Consider the following 15,086-nt stretch of genomic DNA (forward strand, 5'->3'; position numbering starts at 1 on the left):
GGAAGGAGGAGAAGAGGATGAAGAGAAAGAGGGAGGAGAGGAAGAGGAAGGAGAAAAAAGAAAGAAGAGGAAGGAGGAGGAAGAAAAAGGAGAGGAGGAAGAAAAAGGAGAGGAAAAGGAAGGAGAAGAAGAAAAAAGCAAGAAAAGGAAGAAGAAAGAGGAGAGAAAGGAGAAGAAAAAGAAGCAGAAGGAGGAGAGGAAGGAGAAGAAAAAGCAGAAGAAGGAGGAGGAGAGGAGGAAGAGAAAGAAGGAGAGGAAGAAGAGAGGAGGAGGAGGAAGAAGTTGAAGGAGGAGGAGGAGAAAAGGAAGAACAACAACTGACCAGAAATAAAATATAAGTGAAGAATAGTCTGAAAGAAATGGTCTCTTTGTATAGAAGCAAAATCCCCTCATCTTGAAAGCAGGATGTGTGGAGTCTAGAACAACCACAGTCCTCTCAAAACATTTCAAGCAAAACGTAACCAAACATCTAAATACTTGACTGCAAGAAATAATCTACTAAAACATCCCAGAAATTTTGAACACAGGAAAAATGCACCAATTGACATCTTAAGGGGAAATTTTGTTTTAAACTCCAAGATATATAGTAGTTAAACTCAACAATTTTAGGTACTTAAACTTAGCAAAAACACCTGCTGCAAGTGACCAGGAGAAAAACCTAATAAAAAGAAAAGAAAATTAGAACAGCACAAGACTACTTTGTATTCACCAGAAATCTCAGGAGCAAATGGAATAATATATTCCAAAAAGCAAAGGAGCTCAAGATGCAACTCAAAAGGACACACCTTATAAGCCTTAGCCTAATCATCAATGATAAAAGAATAATCAATTCAGTAAAATAGAGACATTTGAAGGTGATAGAAGCTTAGATATGAGCAGATTATTTGACTTGTAAACACTATTGCAACAACAAAAATAGAAAAATGATAAATAAAAATGCAGTGGATAGACCAGTCAGCCTCAAAAAAAAAAAAAAGAGTGAGTGAAGGGACCCCATGTAATCTCCTTCTAAGCAATTGTCTGATCCCCCCACTCATTTATTATCTGGGGCTTAATGCTCTAGAAGCCTTTCCTGTTACTTCAGTTGTGGTCAAGGCCTGCTGACTTGGTGGTCCTGCCCTGGTGCAATGTGTTCCACTTCTACCTCTACCACAGTCCATCCCATCTGTCCTGCTAGCTTTTCTAAGTTGTTTTGTGCTGGAAAATCAGTTGTCTTTTTTGTGTTATAATACTGCTCCAGAATTCATTGTAAGACATTTTATCAGGATTTTAAAGGGTAATTTGATAGAGATCAGGTGAGAGATCTCTATATTCTCTATCAATTTGACTCTGCACTTGGCTTTTATTCTTATAAATTTGAATTAGAAATGAGACCCCTATCAGAAGAATTTGAAGCAAATATTTTTCCCCTCAAATACCTGATTCCCTTCTAATTTTACTACATTGGTTTTGTTTTGAGGGGAAAACAATTTAATTTCATGTAAGCAACATTATCCATTTTACCTTGCTGTCCTATATATCCCTCATGTGATCATGAACTCTGCCCTGTCCATTAATATGTGAGTCAAAAATTTCCCCGTTACTCTCATTTCTTTTATATCAACTTTTGCATCTAAATCATGAACCCATTTGGAATTTCTTTTGTTATGTGTTGCAAGAATATTGGTCCATTCCTAGATTCTGCAAAACGAATTTTCAGTATTTTCAGCAATTTTTGTTATGTAATCAGTACTTTACATTGAAAGTGGATTAACTTCCTCATTTTACTTGTGAGGAAACTAAGGCAAAAACAGAGGACGTGGCAGGGCCACAATTTGAACCCAGGTCTTCTTTCAAGATATGTTCCATGGTCTCTCACAATGTGAGGTGTTACTCCTCCTTTGTGTAATGAATCAGTTGAGAAATAGAGTTGAGACCTGCTATGTGCTCAGTCCCAAATGCCTAGGAGTCACATAGCAGTCTGCCATTGCATGGAGGCTTGTTTATTACATAGTTTAGAGATCACATACTTCTTTGGCACACAGTCAATTTTATACATATATGTTTCCATGCAACTTAACAGCAAACACCAAGCCTAAGTAAATACTCAATGAAACATTGTTGCTATAGATGAATGACATAACAAGAGTGTGATCTAGATGTTAGTTATCCCTGATCTTAGGATAGTCATTGTTACTTTTGGTCAGCTTTCACAATCAATCACAATTACTTAGGATATGGATAACAAAACATTTTATACCTAGGTGCGTGATTAGAAGGTTAATTTGAGACAGACCAGATTTGGGGTTTCCTTCAATTTACATGTTCAATTTTTTTTGGTGTTACTTTAAAGCACCTGGCAATGTTGCCTGGTTTCTATCTGCAGTGGTGTGTGTCTTGAAGGTTATTGATGTTCTTGGCTTCCCTGGCTTGTAATAAAAATGAATGTAACTGTGGAGATGAAAAAGAAGGGGGATAATGATCTTTATGTTTAATTCTGTGAATGTAAACTTTTAGGGTAATAATCTGGGAGGATTAAGGTATGGGATGTATATGTGTGTTAATCCTATAAGTATTTGCTCTCATAGTACTTCTCCTGTATTGGGGAGGAGACAATCATCTTAACGAGACCATTGTAGTAAGGGATGTTGGAGAGAGAGAGAAGTCACTGAGAGGGATCAGTGGGAACCTCATTTTCAGGGAGCTGCCTTGCCAGGCTCCCATCTCCCAAACTGTGACTTTGCCAGACAGTAAGGATTTGTCAGCTTCCCTCAGTCTTCTAACTCCAAGTCCACAATTTTTAACACTGCTAAAAAAATTGTGTATGGCTGGAGGGATCCTCAGAATTTCATTAGTGGGTTCATTCTGCTGAGATTTCCTCTGAGGAAGGACTTGAACAGTGCCACCTGGAATAATGATGATGATCATTGTAATGATCATCACAATAACTAGCTTTTAGATAGAACTTGAAGGTTTACAAAGCATTTCCTCTCATTTGAATGACATTTGCAAGTCTCAGCCAATGGGATACCTTTCCTTTTGTACAGTATCATGGAGCTCTTGCTACAAAACCTTCAAACTCAGCTTCACTATTACCAACATGTTTTACACAACAAAGATGAATCAAAAGGACTCCAGAACATTCAAGGCTGCTGAGCATATCCTACAAATCTTGGTGAGATTCTACTCCCATTCCCTTCTACCTCCTCTGTCCCATGCTACCTTCCTTAGCCCTGTGTATTCAGGCTTGCTCTAGCCAGGTATACAGAAGTCCCCTTCTCTCTTTTTGTTTCCAGCTCAAGGTATTGTTTGGAAGCAGCAAGCTTGGCTCTCAGTATTGTGGATGCAGTGGCCTTTCACTGAGGTGAGAATCCTTCAAGACATCATCAGCTCAGATATTAGGGACCAGCAATTTCCATTTCACTCAGATGATGCCCAGGCTGTTTCTTCTGCTTCTTAATAGAAATTCCTTCTTTCCCAAGATGTAATGGATAAAATCTTCCAACCAAGAAGCCATTAAAATATTTTAGACTCCTTATTCTCTTTCTCAGGTAGAAAAATATTCATTCCCCATTACTCTTTCCAAAGATAAGTTTGCAACTGTTTTCACTTTATAACTCCACATGAAAGGAATAACCTAGGAGGCATCAAATGAGTGCTTAGAAAATGATTGATTAATAAATACATATCAACATTACCTTTCTCTAGAATCATATATAGGCTCCAAGCTGGAAGGGACAGTAGAGGTAACCTGGACCATTCTCTTCATTTACAGATGAAAAAATGAAGACCCAAGGAGATCCCAATAACTTTCCCCAGGTCAAAAATAGTCAGAGTTTGAACACTTGATCTTTGATTTTAAATTCATTGTTCTTTCCACTACTCTAAAGAAACTACTGAAAATAATCAGACCCCACAGACACTTGTAAACATACAAATAAGTGATGTTACAGAGCACTGCCAATTTCATTGTCGTGGATAAGGTGCTAAGTGTGGAATTAGAAAGAACAGAGTTCAAATTTTCTCTCACTTACCAGATGTGTGATGCTATGCAAGTCACATAATCTGCCTTGGCCTCCATTTCTTTCCTCTATAAACTGAGAGGGCTATATTTGATGGCTTCCAATGTCCTTTTCAACTTTAAATCTACAATCATCTCTAAACCTTTATTCCAAGTCAGCCACTTCTCTCAAGAGTGTTCTCTGAATAACTAAATTTCAGAAACTAAACCAGTGGTGTCAAACTCAAAAGGAAATTTCTGAAGCCACTAAAGTATACATAAGCAAAGTCCCTATAGCCTGCATTTTGGCTCAGAAAAACATATACATTTATATATATATACATATACATATATATGTATTACTTTATAAATTAATAAGCTAACACATTAAAATTAGATTGGAACTACCCTTAATATAGCTCATGTGACTCCTAGGAAGGGCTGTTTGAAACCACTTGTCTGAAACATTAATTTCCAGGTCTCTGAAGAACAGCATAGCAACTGGAGTAGATATACTCTGCACTTTCAAGAAGGACTCCTCCAACCTTGTCCTGGACAAAAAGGTGGTTTCCTGGGAGCTGACTGAACAGCTCTGTAGAAGAGAGCTAAAACACCTGGTTATAGACAATGATAGCGTCATTGTGAATGGTAACTAGCTTGACTTTTGGGATATCTGCCTCTCTTTCTCTGGGTGGTTCCCTTTCCAGAAAACAACTCACCTGCCCCAAACTCTTCTTTCCTTTCGGGTCTCCTTTGTTTTCATGGTTTCTCTCTCACTCCTGGGAGCACTGGCCCTCAAAGTGGTGACAAACTATGAAGACATGGGGAGCTCACTTCTCAAGATCAGAAGAGACTGGATTGTTTTTAGACTCCTTCAACAAAGAAGTATGCCATGAATGCCTTCTTGAATGCTGAAGCACCATTTTTCCCCTATGGGCCCCAAACCAACTCCTCTCCATTACTCCTTTAACTTTTTTGCCCACAAAGAGATACCCTACTCAAATTCTCTTCCTCCCTCTCTCCCCCCTCTATCTTTACTTCCCTCTCTCCTTCTCTCTCCTTCTTACTCTCTCTCTCCTTCTCTCTCTCTCTCTCTCTCTCTCTCTCTCTCTCTCTCTCTCTCTCTCTCTCTCTCTCTGTCTCTGTCTCTCTCTATCTCTCTGTCTCTCAACTTTCTTTATTTCTTCTATCTTTTCTCCCTCTCTTTTCTCTTTCTTTTTTGGCCTTCTTTTCTGTACCTTTCCCAAAATCTTGTGTTTATGTCTCTTCTGTCCCATTCTCTTTTCTCTTCTTTTTCTCTTCCCAGTCTCTATTCTCTTCTTGTCTTCCCTCCTTTCATCTGCTGTCCCTTGCCTCGTCCTTCCCTGCCCTCACCTTCTCTCCAAAACTTGTTCCCTCTGAATTTTTCTTTCTTCTTTTCTTTTCCCTTCTCAAACTATAGGGTATCAACATAAGCTGCCAGGAATCAGATCCACAAAGAGTAAGTTTTAGATTTCTTTATTGTCTGTTTGTATCTATATTTATATCATTCTCTTTAATGAGACACTACAATGAAAGATTTTTTTTTTATCTTTTTGGAAGGGATTAATGTAGGGCAGAGGATTAAAAGTGGTGTTAGGGATTCCTAGAATTAGATACACTATTAGATATGGCCAAAGTTTAGACTTCATTTACTCATTTGTCTATTCTCTTTTTGCTACTCAAAATATATATAAATAGTTCAAAAGGGAAAATTATCCCATGGGCCTGGGAAAGCAGGCTGTCCCTATCTCTTTCTTGTTCAAAATTAAGAGTCAGACCTTGTAGTCTTTGTAATCTTCTGATACATTGAGGGGATCTCCCAACATTCCAGAGAGACTTGTGTTTCTCCCTTATATTCTTCATTCACCAACGTTACCCAATAGTTTTCATTAATAATGTTTTTATTCTCTGCTCCTTCAATAACTACACTCTCTCAAACCAGTGTCTTGCTCGGTTGCTCTCAGATTTGAGACTCATCAGAAAAGAGATGATAGATAAATTTATGTGAGTTTATGAGCACTTGAGTGAAATCCCATAGAAGAAGAGAAGAAGAGCCCAGTTCAAAACCTTGAAGGGCACCTACATGAAGGACTTAATTAAGAATCCAGCAAAGGAGACTAAAACAGGATAATCAGAGAAGTCCTAGGACAACCAGGATAGTTTTGTTATGAAAATTAGAGAATTTGGGTATCAAGGAGTGCAGAGATCTTAAGAAGAATGAGGATTAAGAAGAAGGCCATTAAGAGATTTTTGCAATTTCATTTGAATGATGAAGTTGAAAACCAGACTGTAGTTCAAAAAAAAGAGTAGGAAGAAGGGAAGTAGAAGCACCTTTTATAGATAGCATTTTCAAAAATTTCAATCCCAAAGGGAAGAGAGAGATAGGAAATGATAGCTATCAGGGATAGATGGATAAAATGAAGGCTGTTTTTCATTTGGGGTTGAAGGAAAGCTGCCAGTAGATGAGGAGAGTTTGAAAACAAAATGAAACAACGGGAATACTAGAGAGATTCTCTGCTGGGTGAAGGATGAAGTAAAGAGAGCACATATTTTGGCATTTCCTTCAGAATATATGGGGACAACATATTGTCCTTTCTACACCCACTCCTGTGGTTGAGATATATGTTCTCATCTGTTGTTCTAGGAAGTGAGGTTGGTGTAGGACCTGTCACCCATATCCCAGACCATGGAGAACCAGGAAAAATCATGACATCACTGACTAGTGGCCTCCTGATCCGTGAATCCCCTGTATATGCTATAGGTAAGAAAATATATTTTCTTTCTTTTATACTGGCATTTATTCTTGCTTTGGGCACTTGTTTTCAATTTTGAGATATGGAGTCACCTTCATAGTCTGAGAACAGGACAATCACTTATGGGGGAAGTTTGTCATTAGGTTGTAAGATTTGACAATTTCCTCTGTCCTATCGCTTTCTGCCCTAAAATTTGCTGTGATAGCAGCCTTTGGATGAAGATCTCATGGGGGATTTTGCTATTTCTTTTGTTTGCTTGGGTGTATACATATAATCGCCTATTCTTTTTCTTTGATCATTTCTCAACTGGGAAATGACTCTTTTAAAAATGATTTTGTTAATTTATAAAACATATACATTCATAATGTGTATTAAATATTATATAGGACACATAAAATTTATAATTGTCCCCTCCAATGTAGAAATATTTTCTTTGTTCCTTATGTGAAAAATCTCCCCCATTCTAACTCTTCCATCCCTCTTCGTCCAGTGCTTCCCTCTTTATCATCCCTTCATTCTTTTTTGGAAATCATTCCAATATCATAGACTGATACACATGCTGAAATAGAGAAATATAAACTGAGGAAATTATTTCTTTTGCAATGACTACTCTGGCTGGCTTATGACTAGACAGAGTTGCTAGAGGGAAACTTGAAAACTGCTTTGGAGTAATGGAGGTAGTAATGAGAAATGCTGAGGGATGCTAGTACAGGAATGCTACCACACAGGGGAACTGCCCTGGGGAATGCTCTGAGGTTTGCCTACTGATCCCTCCTGATGGCTGATGGATCATTATCTGTTTCTAACTTCCTCCTCCCCTTCACTCCCTCCCTTCTCCAACACTCTCCTTCCTGCCTCCCTCACCTCCCAGTTCTTCTTGAAGCTTTTGGCTTCTTCCCTCCTCCCTTGAGTAAAGTATAAAGATACTCTTTTCTTTTCCTTTTTCAAGTCAAGGGGTTTATTGGGATAACAGGATAGGAAACTGAGGTAAGAGGGATGAGGATTTCCCTCATCTATAATGAGGGAGAATTTGAGGGTTTGAGAGAGTAGTCCATTCACAAACTGTGACTCTAAGACAGAGAGATGAAGGACAACAGCTGTTTAAAATCTTCTTTTACTTCACAAAGTCAGCAAGGTCTCTCAGCTTAATTAACCCCAGACAGAAAACAAAGTCCAAAGTCTCCCAGTTTCTCCTGGCCAGCTCAACTCTCAAAGAGACAACCAACTCCAAAAGCCAATTTCTCCTTCTTCTCCTCTCTCTGTCATAGTTTCTCCTGGCCAGCTTAACTGCCTGAGTCAGAGAGCCAAAGTTAAAGCCAAGTTTCTCCTTCTCCTCTCTGTGGCCAGAAACCCCCAACTGCCACTCCTGGGAACATTCCATTTGGAACCTTCCTCTTGATTGACAGGCAGGTTAGGTCCCCAGCTTGTTTCTTGCATCTTGGCTTACAAGTCCTCTCTCTCTCTCTCCATGTCTCTACCGCAAATCCCCCCTTTTATTAGCAAAAAATGTAACTTTCATTTTTCAATGATACTTACCTTAATAATTTTATCTATCTATCTTAACTCTTTGCTATCTGAAATATACTCTACCCCCCCCATTACAAAATGCTAAACTCATCTTAGCTGTTCTATCTAAATGCTAAGCTAAGAATGGGTTATAGGAAAATGGTTACATGAACATAGTTTCACATAACAAAGCAAATAACAATTTCCAAATCATCTCAACAATTCCCCTATCATTAAGAATATGCAAATATTCTAATTCCTAATGTCTATAAATTCACTAAGTAAAATTTCCTATCACTAATAAATGCTAACCTACAATCATAATACAATATAACTTCCATGCTTCAGAACTTCTATGTCTCTACTTTCTTAAGCCTTAAACAAATTCAATAGGCTATTACTAATGTTAGTAGTTAGACTATTAATAAACTTACTCTGAAAAGTTAGCTCGTTAGTCAATTAGTAAGTTTAGTACAGATTTAAATATATACATCATTCTAAATTTCTGTGCAAACTCATGCAGAAAAGGATATCACTTTCTGTTTGAATTTCCCACAGAAATTTCTCATCAGTGTGTCTTTGTTATCATGTATGTCATGTAATTACCCACTCCATGGATATCTTATTTTGCTATGTAGGATGTACATGCATACATGTGGTGTTTACATGTATGACACAGTCTTACACTTATTCATGGCCAAAATTTCAAAGTTCCAAAGTCCTTCCATGTCCATTCATGTTGCCTGTAGAAACTCTTCCATCCTTTCTGCTCAACATATCACTCTTCTGTCTTCCATCACTTGATTGAAGACTTGTGTTCTTCAAGTCAGGATCCACTGCAATAATCAGGAACCTGGGAACACACAAACAAACCACGAACATGTGTGCAAGTTAGTTTTTTACATATGTGTGCAAGTAAATGTGAAAAGTTACTTTTGCATGGAAGTGAGATGAAATTTTTGAGTAACTGAATGTATCAATTTTTTGTGTGTGCAAGTAAGATAACATGATTTTCTTCATGAATGGGGGTAAGCTTTTTGCATTTGTACATCTTCGTGTTTACAAGTTAGGTCAACTTGTGTTTTTCCACATGCAGGGGGGTAAGCGTTATGCATAGGTTTTCAAGTCTTTGGTAAGAATAATGACATCAATTTTTTTTTCTTTCAAGGAGGTTTATCATATGGTTACTGCATGTAGTTCTAGGATGGTTACTATATGTAGAATTTGGAGATAGTTCTTTTCGTTTTGTTACTATGTCAGGCAGAGATTTTATATCTTATATTGAGGCTTTGTGGCTGCTAATCTTTCTCATGCAAGGTTTTACTTTCATATTACTGTGTTACTGTCTGTATATTTTCAGGGTTCTATCCTTTCATTATTTTAACTTGTGCAGGGGTCTCTCTACTCTATTCTGGTGGCAAGTATTCATGTGCTTTCCTGTGTTTCTGGTAGGGACTGCATTTGCTTATCAATTATTTTCCTAGGGCTACTCAATATTATGGGTGTGATGCAATTTCACATGTGAAGCATGGAACCATGGATCTCTTTGATCAACTTTTATAGCTATTGGGGTTGTCATTATGACCATAGTAGGTCCAATCCATCTTGGTTTTGTAGGAGATTCTCTATTAAAGTTCTTGACATAAACTTTATCACCTGGTTTTATCTTGGGCAATGAAAAATCTAGTGGTATTCTTTGCACAAGCAAACCCAGTTTCCTTAGTTCTTCAATCCTATGTTGTATCTGTTTTAAGTATTCATGAAGAACACATTCACCTCTTAACATGGATACAAGTAAGGTGGCTTTACTGTCCTACGATGCCAAAGAGGGCTGACCATACAGAATTTCAAAAGGTGATAGGTGCAGGTCAGTCCTAGGCCTGGTTCTAATGTTGAAGAAAGCAAGGGACAAAACATCTGCCCATTTTAAATGTGTTTCTGAACAGAGTTTACCTATTTGTGTTTTTAACTCTTTGATCGTCTGTTCGACCAGCCTGGAACTTTGGGGCCGATAAACTGAATGGTAATTGCACTTAATCCCCAAGTTCTTATAGATTTCTTGTAGAACCCGGGAAGTGAAGTGGGTCCCCTTGTCCAAGTCAATGGTATTGGGAATGCCATGTCTAGGTATAATCTCCTTCAATAGAAATTTCACTACTGTAGCAGTGTCACTTTTCTTATACAGACATGTTACAACCTATCTAGTCAGTCTATCCAATATAACCAATGCATATTTGCATCCCCTTTCCTTAGGCATGTTGATATCATCAATTTGAATACAGTGGAAAGGCATATAACTGAGTGGTCTGCCTCCCAATGCAACACTCTTAAAATGTCCTTCATTTTATCTCCTGCATGTTTCACGTGCCTTGACTAGTTCTAATGGCATTTGTAGTCATTCCTGGTGCTGTCCAATATCTCTTTATGCTATCCAAAATCCCTTGTACTCCGTAATGTCCCTTTGCATGAATTACGGTGCATAGATGTTGATACAACTTTTTAGGGAGAATAGGATTGCCCCCATTAGCAATAAAGATGCCTTTCTTTGATCAATTTAGTAGCTGCTCTTTCCATGAATGTATCTCTTCTCTGTCATAGGCTTTAGTGAGATTATTCCTTTTGATCAGAGAGAAATGCAGCACATGGTGGGAACCGAACCTAACAGCATACTTTGATGTTATGTCTGCTCTTTCATTGTTAGGGATATCCTGTCCTATGGATGAGTGTGTACCTTACAATGAATTATGGCCACCTCCTTAGGAAAGTCTACAACATTAATAATACTATGTATAAGATTGCCATATGCAATTGGTTTCCCAGCTGAAGTTTTATAACCTTTGTTTTGCCATATGTATGATGACCAATGCACAGTGGAGAAAGCGTAGTGTGAATCCAGAAATATATTAGCTTTTTTCACCCTAGCTAATTCCAGGGCCATGAGCATAGCCTTAAGCATGGCTCCCTGGGTGCTGACATGACTTGGCAACGACACATACCAAAGCATTTTGTCATTGTCAACAACCGCTGCCCCTGAGAATGTCTCTCCCATCACGAACATAGGAGGACCCATCTGTGTATAACTCCATTTCTGAATTGATAAGAGGTGCATCTTTCAGGCATTCATTTGGCCTATGCATGAGTTCTACTATCTGATCACAATCATGCAATACTTCTCCACCCATTGGCAAATCAGGGACCAGAGTTGCTGGGTTTACCGGTGCACATCTATGAATTGTGATGTTATCATTGCCTAACAAAATGACTTCATACTGGGATATTCTTGCATCGGTGAATGAATATGTACTCTGTGACCGTAACAGTTTTTCAATTTCGTGTGCAGAATACACCTGCAATTTACATCCCAGTACTACGTCATAGGACTTCTTGACCATTAGAGTTGTAGCTACTACACTCCTGAGGCAATGTACTATGCCCTGTACAACCGTGTCGAGGATAGAACTGTAAAATACAATAGCCCTCAGATTCAACTGAAAATACTGTGCTAACATTCCAGAAGCATTGCCTTTTTCTTCATGGACTTACAAGTGGAATTCTTTCTTATAATTAGGTATTCCCAAAGCTGGAGCTGATAGAATATCTCCCTTCAACTGTGACAAAGCATGCAAATGTTCCTTATTCATTTGCAATGGTTCTTTGAAGTCTTTCTTTGTCAAATCAGTCAAGTACTTGGATATATGAGAATAACCCACTATGTACTGCCTCCAGAAACCAGCAACCCCCAGAAAAGCTCTCAGTTCTTTCTTAGTTCGAGGGATGCCTAGCTTCTGTATATCTGCTATCTTTTTATTTGAAATTTTCCTGGTGCCCCCCTCCAGGACAAATCCTAATATTCAACTATTGGTAGGACCCATTGAATCTTCTTTTTAGAAACTTTATGTCCCCTCTGATAAAGTTCTATGAACAATTTCTTTCAATCTTCTAAACAAGTTTTAGGGTCAGGAGATGCTAGCAACAAATCATCCACACAGTGTATCAATTTGCTATGTTTGATCTCTTTGCAACAGTTGAGAAAATATTGAAGCCGACTCCCAACAATCTTCCACTAATCTAGGATAGCACAGCTGGGTTTGTTGCCATTGGAAAGCAAAAATATTTTGAGAATAAGGGTGCAATGGTATAGTGAAGTAAGCATTGCTCAGGTCCAACACTGTATACCTCCTAGCTTCTGCAGGTATCTGAGTTATAATATCATTTGGAGATGGTGTTACAGTATATCTCTTCCTAATGAAATTATTCACAGCCCTCAAATCATCACAAATCTCCCTGCAGGAGTGCCATCTTCATTCAGCTTATTCTTTTTAATGGCTAATATTGGGTTATTGTATTTAGATACCTTAGGTCTCAATATACCTTGCTCAAGCAAGCTATTTATAATGGGTATTATCCCTTCTCTTGCTTCTCTACTCAACTTGTATTGTGGTATCTTAGGTGGTATCCCTTCCCTGACCTCAGTCCTAACAGGAGTAATCGATTTAATCCGACCCACATCATTTTGGTGTTTTGCAAACACCCCCTGTAGCATATCTGTGTGTATGTCATATTTAGAAGTCACAACTTGAATTTTTTCAGGTTCTTCCTCAAGTTGTTCTTAGTAACAACGGATAATGCTTCAGTGAATTCTTGGGTAGATCTAAAGAAATTACCCCATATTTTTCACATGGTAATGTTGCCTGCATCTTGCACAAAACATCTCGTCCTAAAGATTGGCTAGGCATGATGGAATCAACAAGAAGTTATGATCTATGGTGAGAGGACCTAGTTTAACCATAGTGCTTTTGAGCTCAGGGACCTATTGTATTTGTCCCATTGCTCCAGCTACAAAAGCCATACCCCCTATGTCGGTATCCCCTGGACTTGTCTTTAGGACAGACTTTGAAGCACCAGTATCCAAGAGAGCCTTAAGGTTTTTCTTCCCCACCTTAATCCATACCTATGGTTCTGGCCTGTGTGTAGGTAAAGAGTTTATTGCCACCGAATTAGTACTCCTGTCTTTGCTACCCTCTGCCAGCTGCATATGTAACTCAGTTAATTCTTTTTGATTTGATCCATTCCCAATGAAGTCTTCAATGGTACATGAAACCAAACCATCACAGTAGCTTTGGCTGGATATCCTTTTGCCACGTAGAATGCTGACTTCAAGCCTGCCTTTTGAATTCTTGGTGGTTATTCCAATTGAGAAGAATTCCATTCCATCCTGCTTTTCAAATTTAACTGAAATGTCACCTCCACTACTTTGAATATGATAATTATTTTCAAAAGTAATTTCAGCTTCATTATCAGTTAGTTTTTACTTAACTAAATCACTCAGTACTGGATGAAAGGTACTAGCTTCTCGATTCCAATTAGATGTCATTTCTGAGGGTATATCTGCCATAAAGCTCTTGGGAGAATTAACTAAGTTAAATGGGACTTCATCTGTGAATGTTTCTAGAGCCTTGTCATATTTAGGAACAGTAAACTTTAGGGAACTGAAATTATGATTTTTGGTATTAGTCACTAAATTTTTCTTGAGTTCTTGTGACTCTTTCTTTTTCTTTTGCATAATTCAATACTATTATCTATTCTACCCTGGAAAAATTTCTTAAGGAACGATCTGATTTCCTTTACAGACTTTTCCTCTGTGGTTACTATAGGTCCTATCAAAGTCTCTCATCTCATTTGCAATTGGAGATGTTATTTCATTAATCTCTGCCTCATTTTCTTTAATCTGGCTCTGCCTTTCTCTTGCTTTATTGAAATGGCTATCATTCAGAGAGCATTTTCTTATACCAATTTCACTATTTCCCAAGCTTTTTCTATTATTTTTATCTGTAGCCTCATTATTGCTACTTTCTCTACCTCCAAGTGTCACCCTATGTGCCTGGCTTCATAATTCTCTTCTAACCGCATCTGAATACTTGGCTTTGCTCCAGTTGTTATAGCATTTTGTATTTCACTCAAATCAGGAGCTTGCTATGAGGACTTTAACTTGCAGTGTGAACAGTAAGTAGATTTCTTGTATCTAGTTTCTGCATTATGTTTGTCTCTGTTATTAATCTTATGTTTCTTCTTCAAAAAGCAGCTTCTAAACCAGACTGTATAGTTAAAAAGAGAATAGAAAGAAGGAAAGTAGAAGCACCTTTTATGAGCATCCTCAAATATTTCAGTCAGAAAAGAGAAGAGAGACAGGAGTTTATAGCTCTCAGGGACAGGTGGATAAAATGAAGGGTTTTTTTCCAGATGGGGAAGTAATAAAGCTGTCATTAGATTAGAAGAGTTTGAAAAAATGAGAATATGGAAGTACTAGAGAGATTCTCTGCTCGATGAACGATGAAGAAAAAAGAGCATATTTTGGAGTTTCCTTCAAAATATAAGGGAACAACATATTGTCCTTTCTACCCCGAGTCCTGTGGCTGAGATTTATGTTCTCACTTATTCTTCTAGAGAGTGACATTGGTATAGGGCCCTTCACCCATATCCCAGACCATGGAGCACCAGGAGACATGACATCAGTGACCAGTGAATCTACTGTATGTGCCATGGGTAAGAAACGATTTCTTTTTCTATTATATTGGTATTCATCCTTGCTCTGGGCCCTTGTTTTCCAGGTTTGAGATATGATATGGACTCATCTTCATAGTCTGAGAACAGGAGGCTCACTGATGGGGGAGTTTGTGATTAGGTTGTAAGACCTGGCAACTTCCTCTGTCCCATTACTGTCTGCCCAGATGTATACTGTGATGCCAGCCTTTGGATGAAGAGCTCATGGAGGATTTTGTCCATTTCTTGTGTTAGTTTGTGTGTATACATATAATTTACTAGGATAA

At 38.2% G+C, this 15,086-nt stretch overlaps 2 protein-coding genes across 4 annotated transcripts in view; one reads left to right on the plus strand and one right to left on the minus strand.

The window, feature by feature from the left end:
• Positions 1–15,086, plus strand: part of LOC107650527 (mucin-16-like) — a 48,599-nt gene that overhangs the window by 15,063 nt on the left and 18,450 nt on the right. For 2 of the 3 annotated variants that reach the window (XM_056798731.1, XM_056798732.1), the window contains exons 1-2: positions 5,542–6,761; positions 14,704–14,802. In XM_056798731.1, the coding sequence (XP_056654709.1) occupies positions 6,623–6,761; positions 14,704–14,802 (238 nt within the window). In that variant the 5' untranslated portion in view covers positions 5,542–6,622. Of the gene's footprint in view, positions 1–3,026; positions 3,155–3,275; positions 3,344–4,457; positions 5,460–5,541; positions 6,762–14,703; positions 14,803–15,086 lie in introns of those variants that run through there. The other variant, XM_056798733.1, reaches the window with a different exon arrangement.
• Positions 7,586–15,086, minus strand: part of LOC130454526 (transient receptor potential cation channel subfamily M member 2-like) — a 68,028-nt gene continuing 60,527 nt past the window's right edge. The window contains exon 2 of the mRNA XM_056798737.1: positions 7,586–9,112. Within this exon, the coding sequence (XP_056654715.1) occupies positions 9,086–9,112 (27 nt within the window). The 3' untranslated portion in view covers positions 7,586–9,085. The remainder of the gene's footprint in view (positions 9,113–15,086) is intronic.

Source organism: Monodelphis domestica, chromosome 5 (assembly GCF_027887165.1).
Source record: "Monodelphis domestica isolate mMonDom1 chromosome 5, mMonDom1.pri, whole genome shotgun sequence".
Taxonomy (NCBI): domain Eukaryota; kingdom Metazoa; phylum Chordata; class Mammalia; order Didelphimorphia; family Didelphidae; genus Monodelphis; species Monodelphis domestica.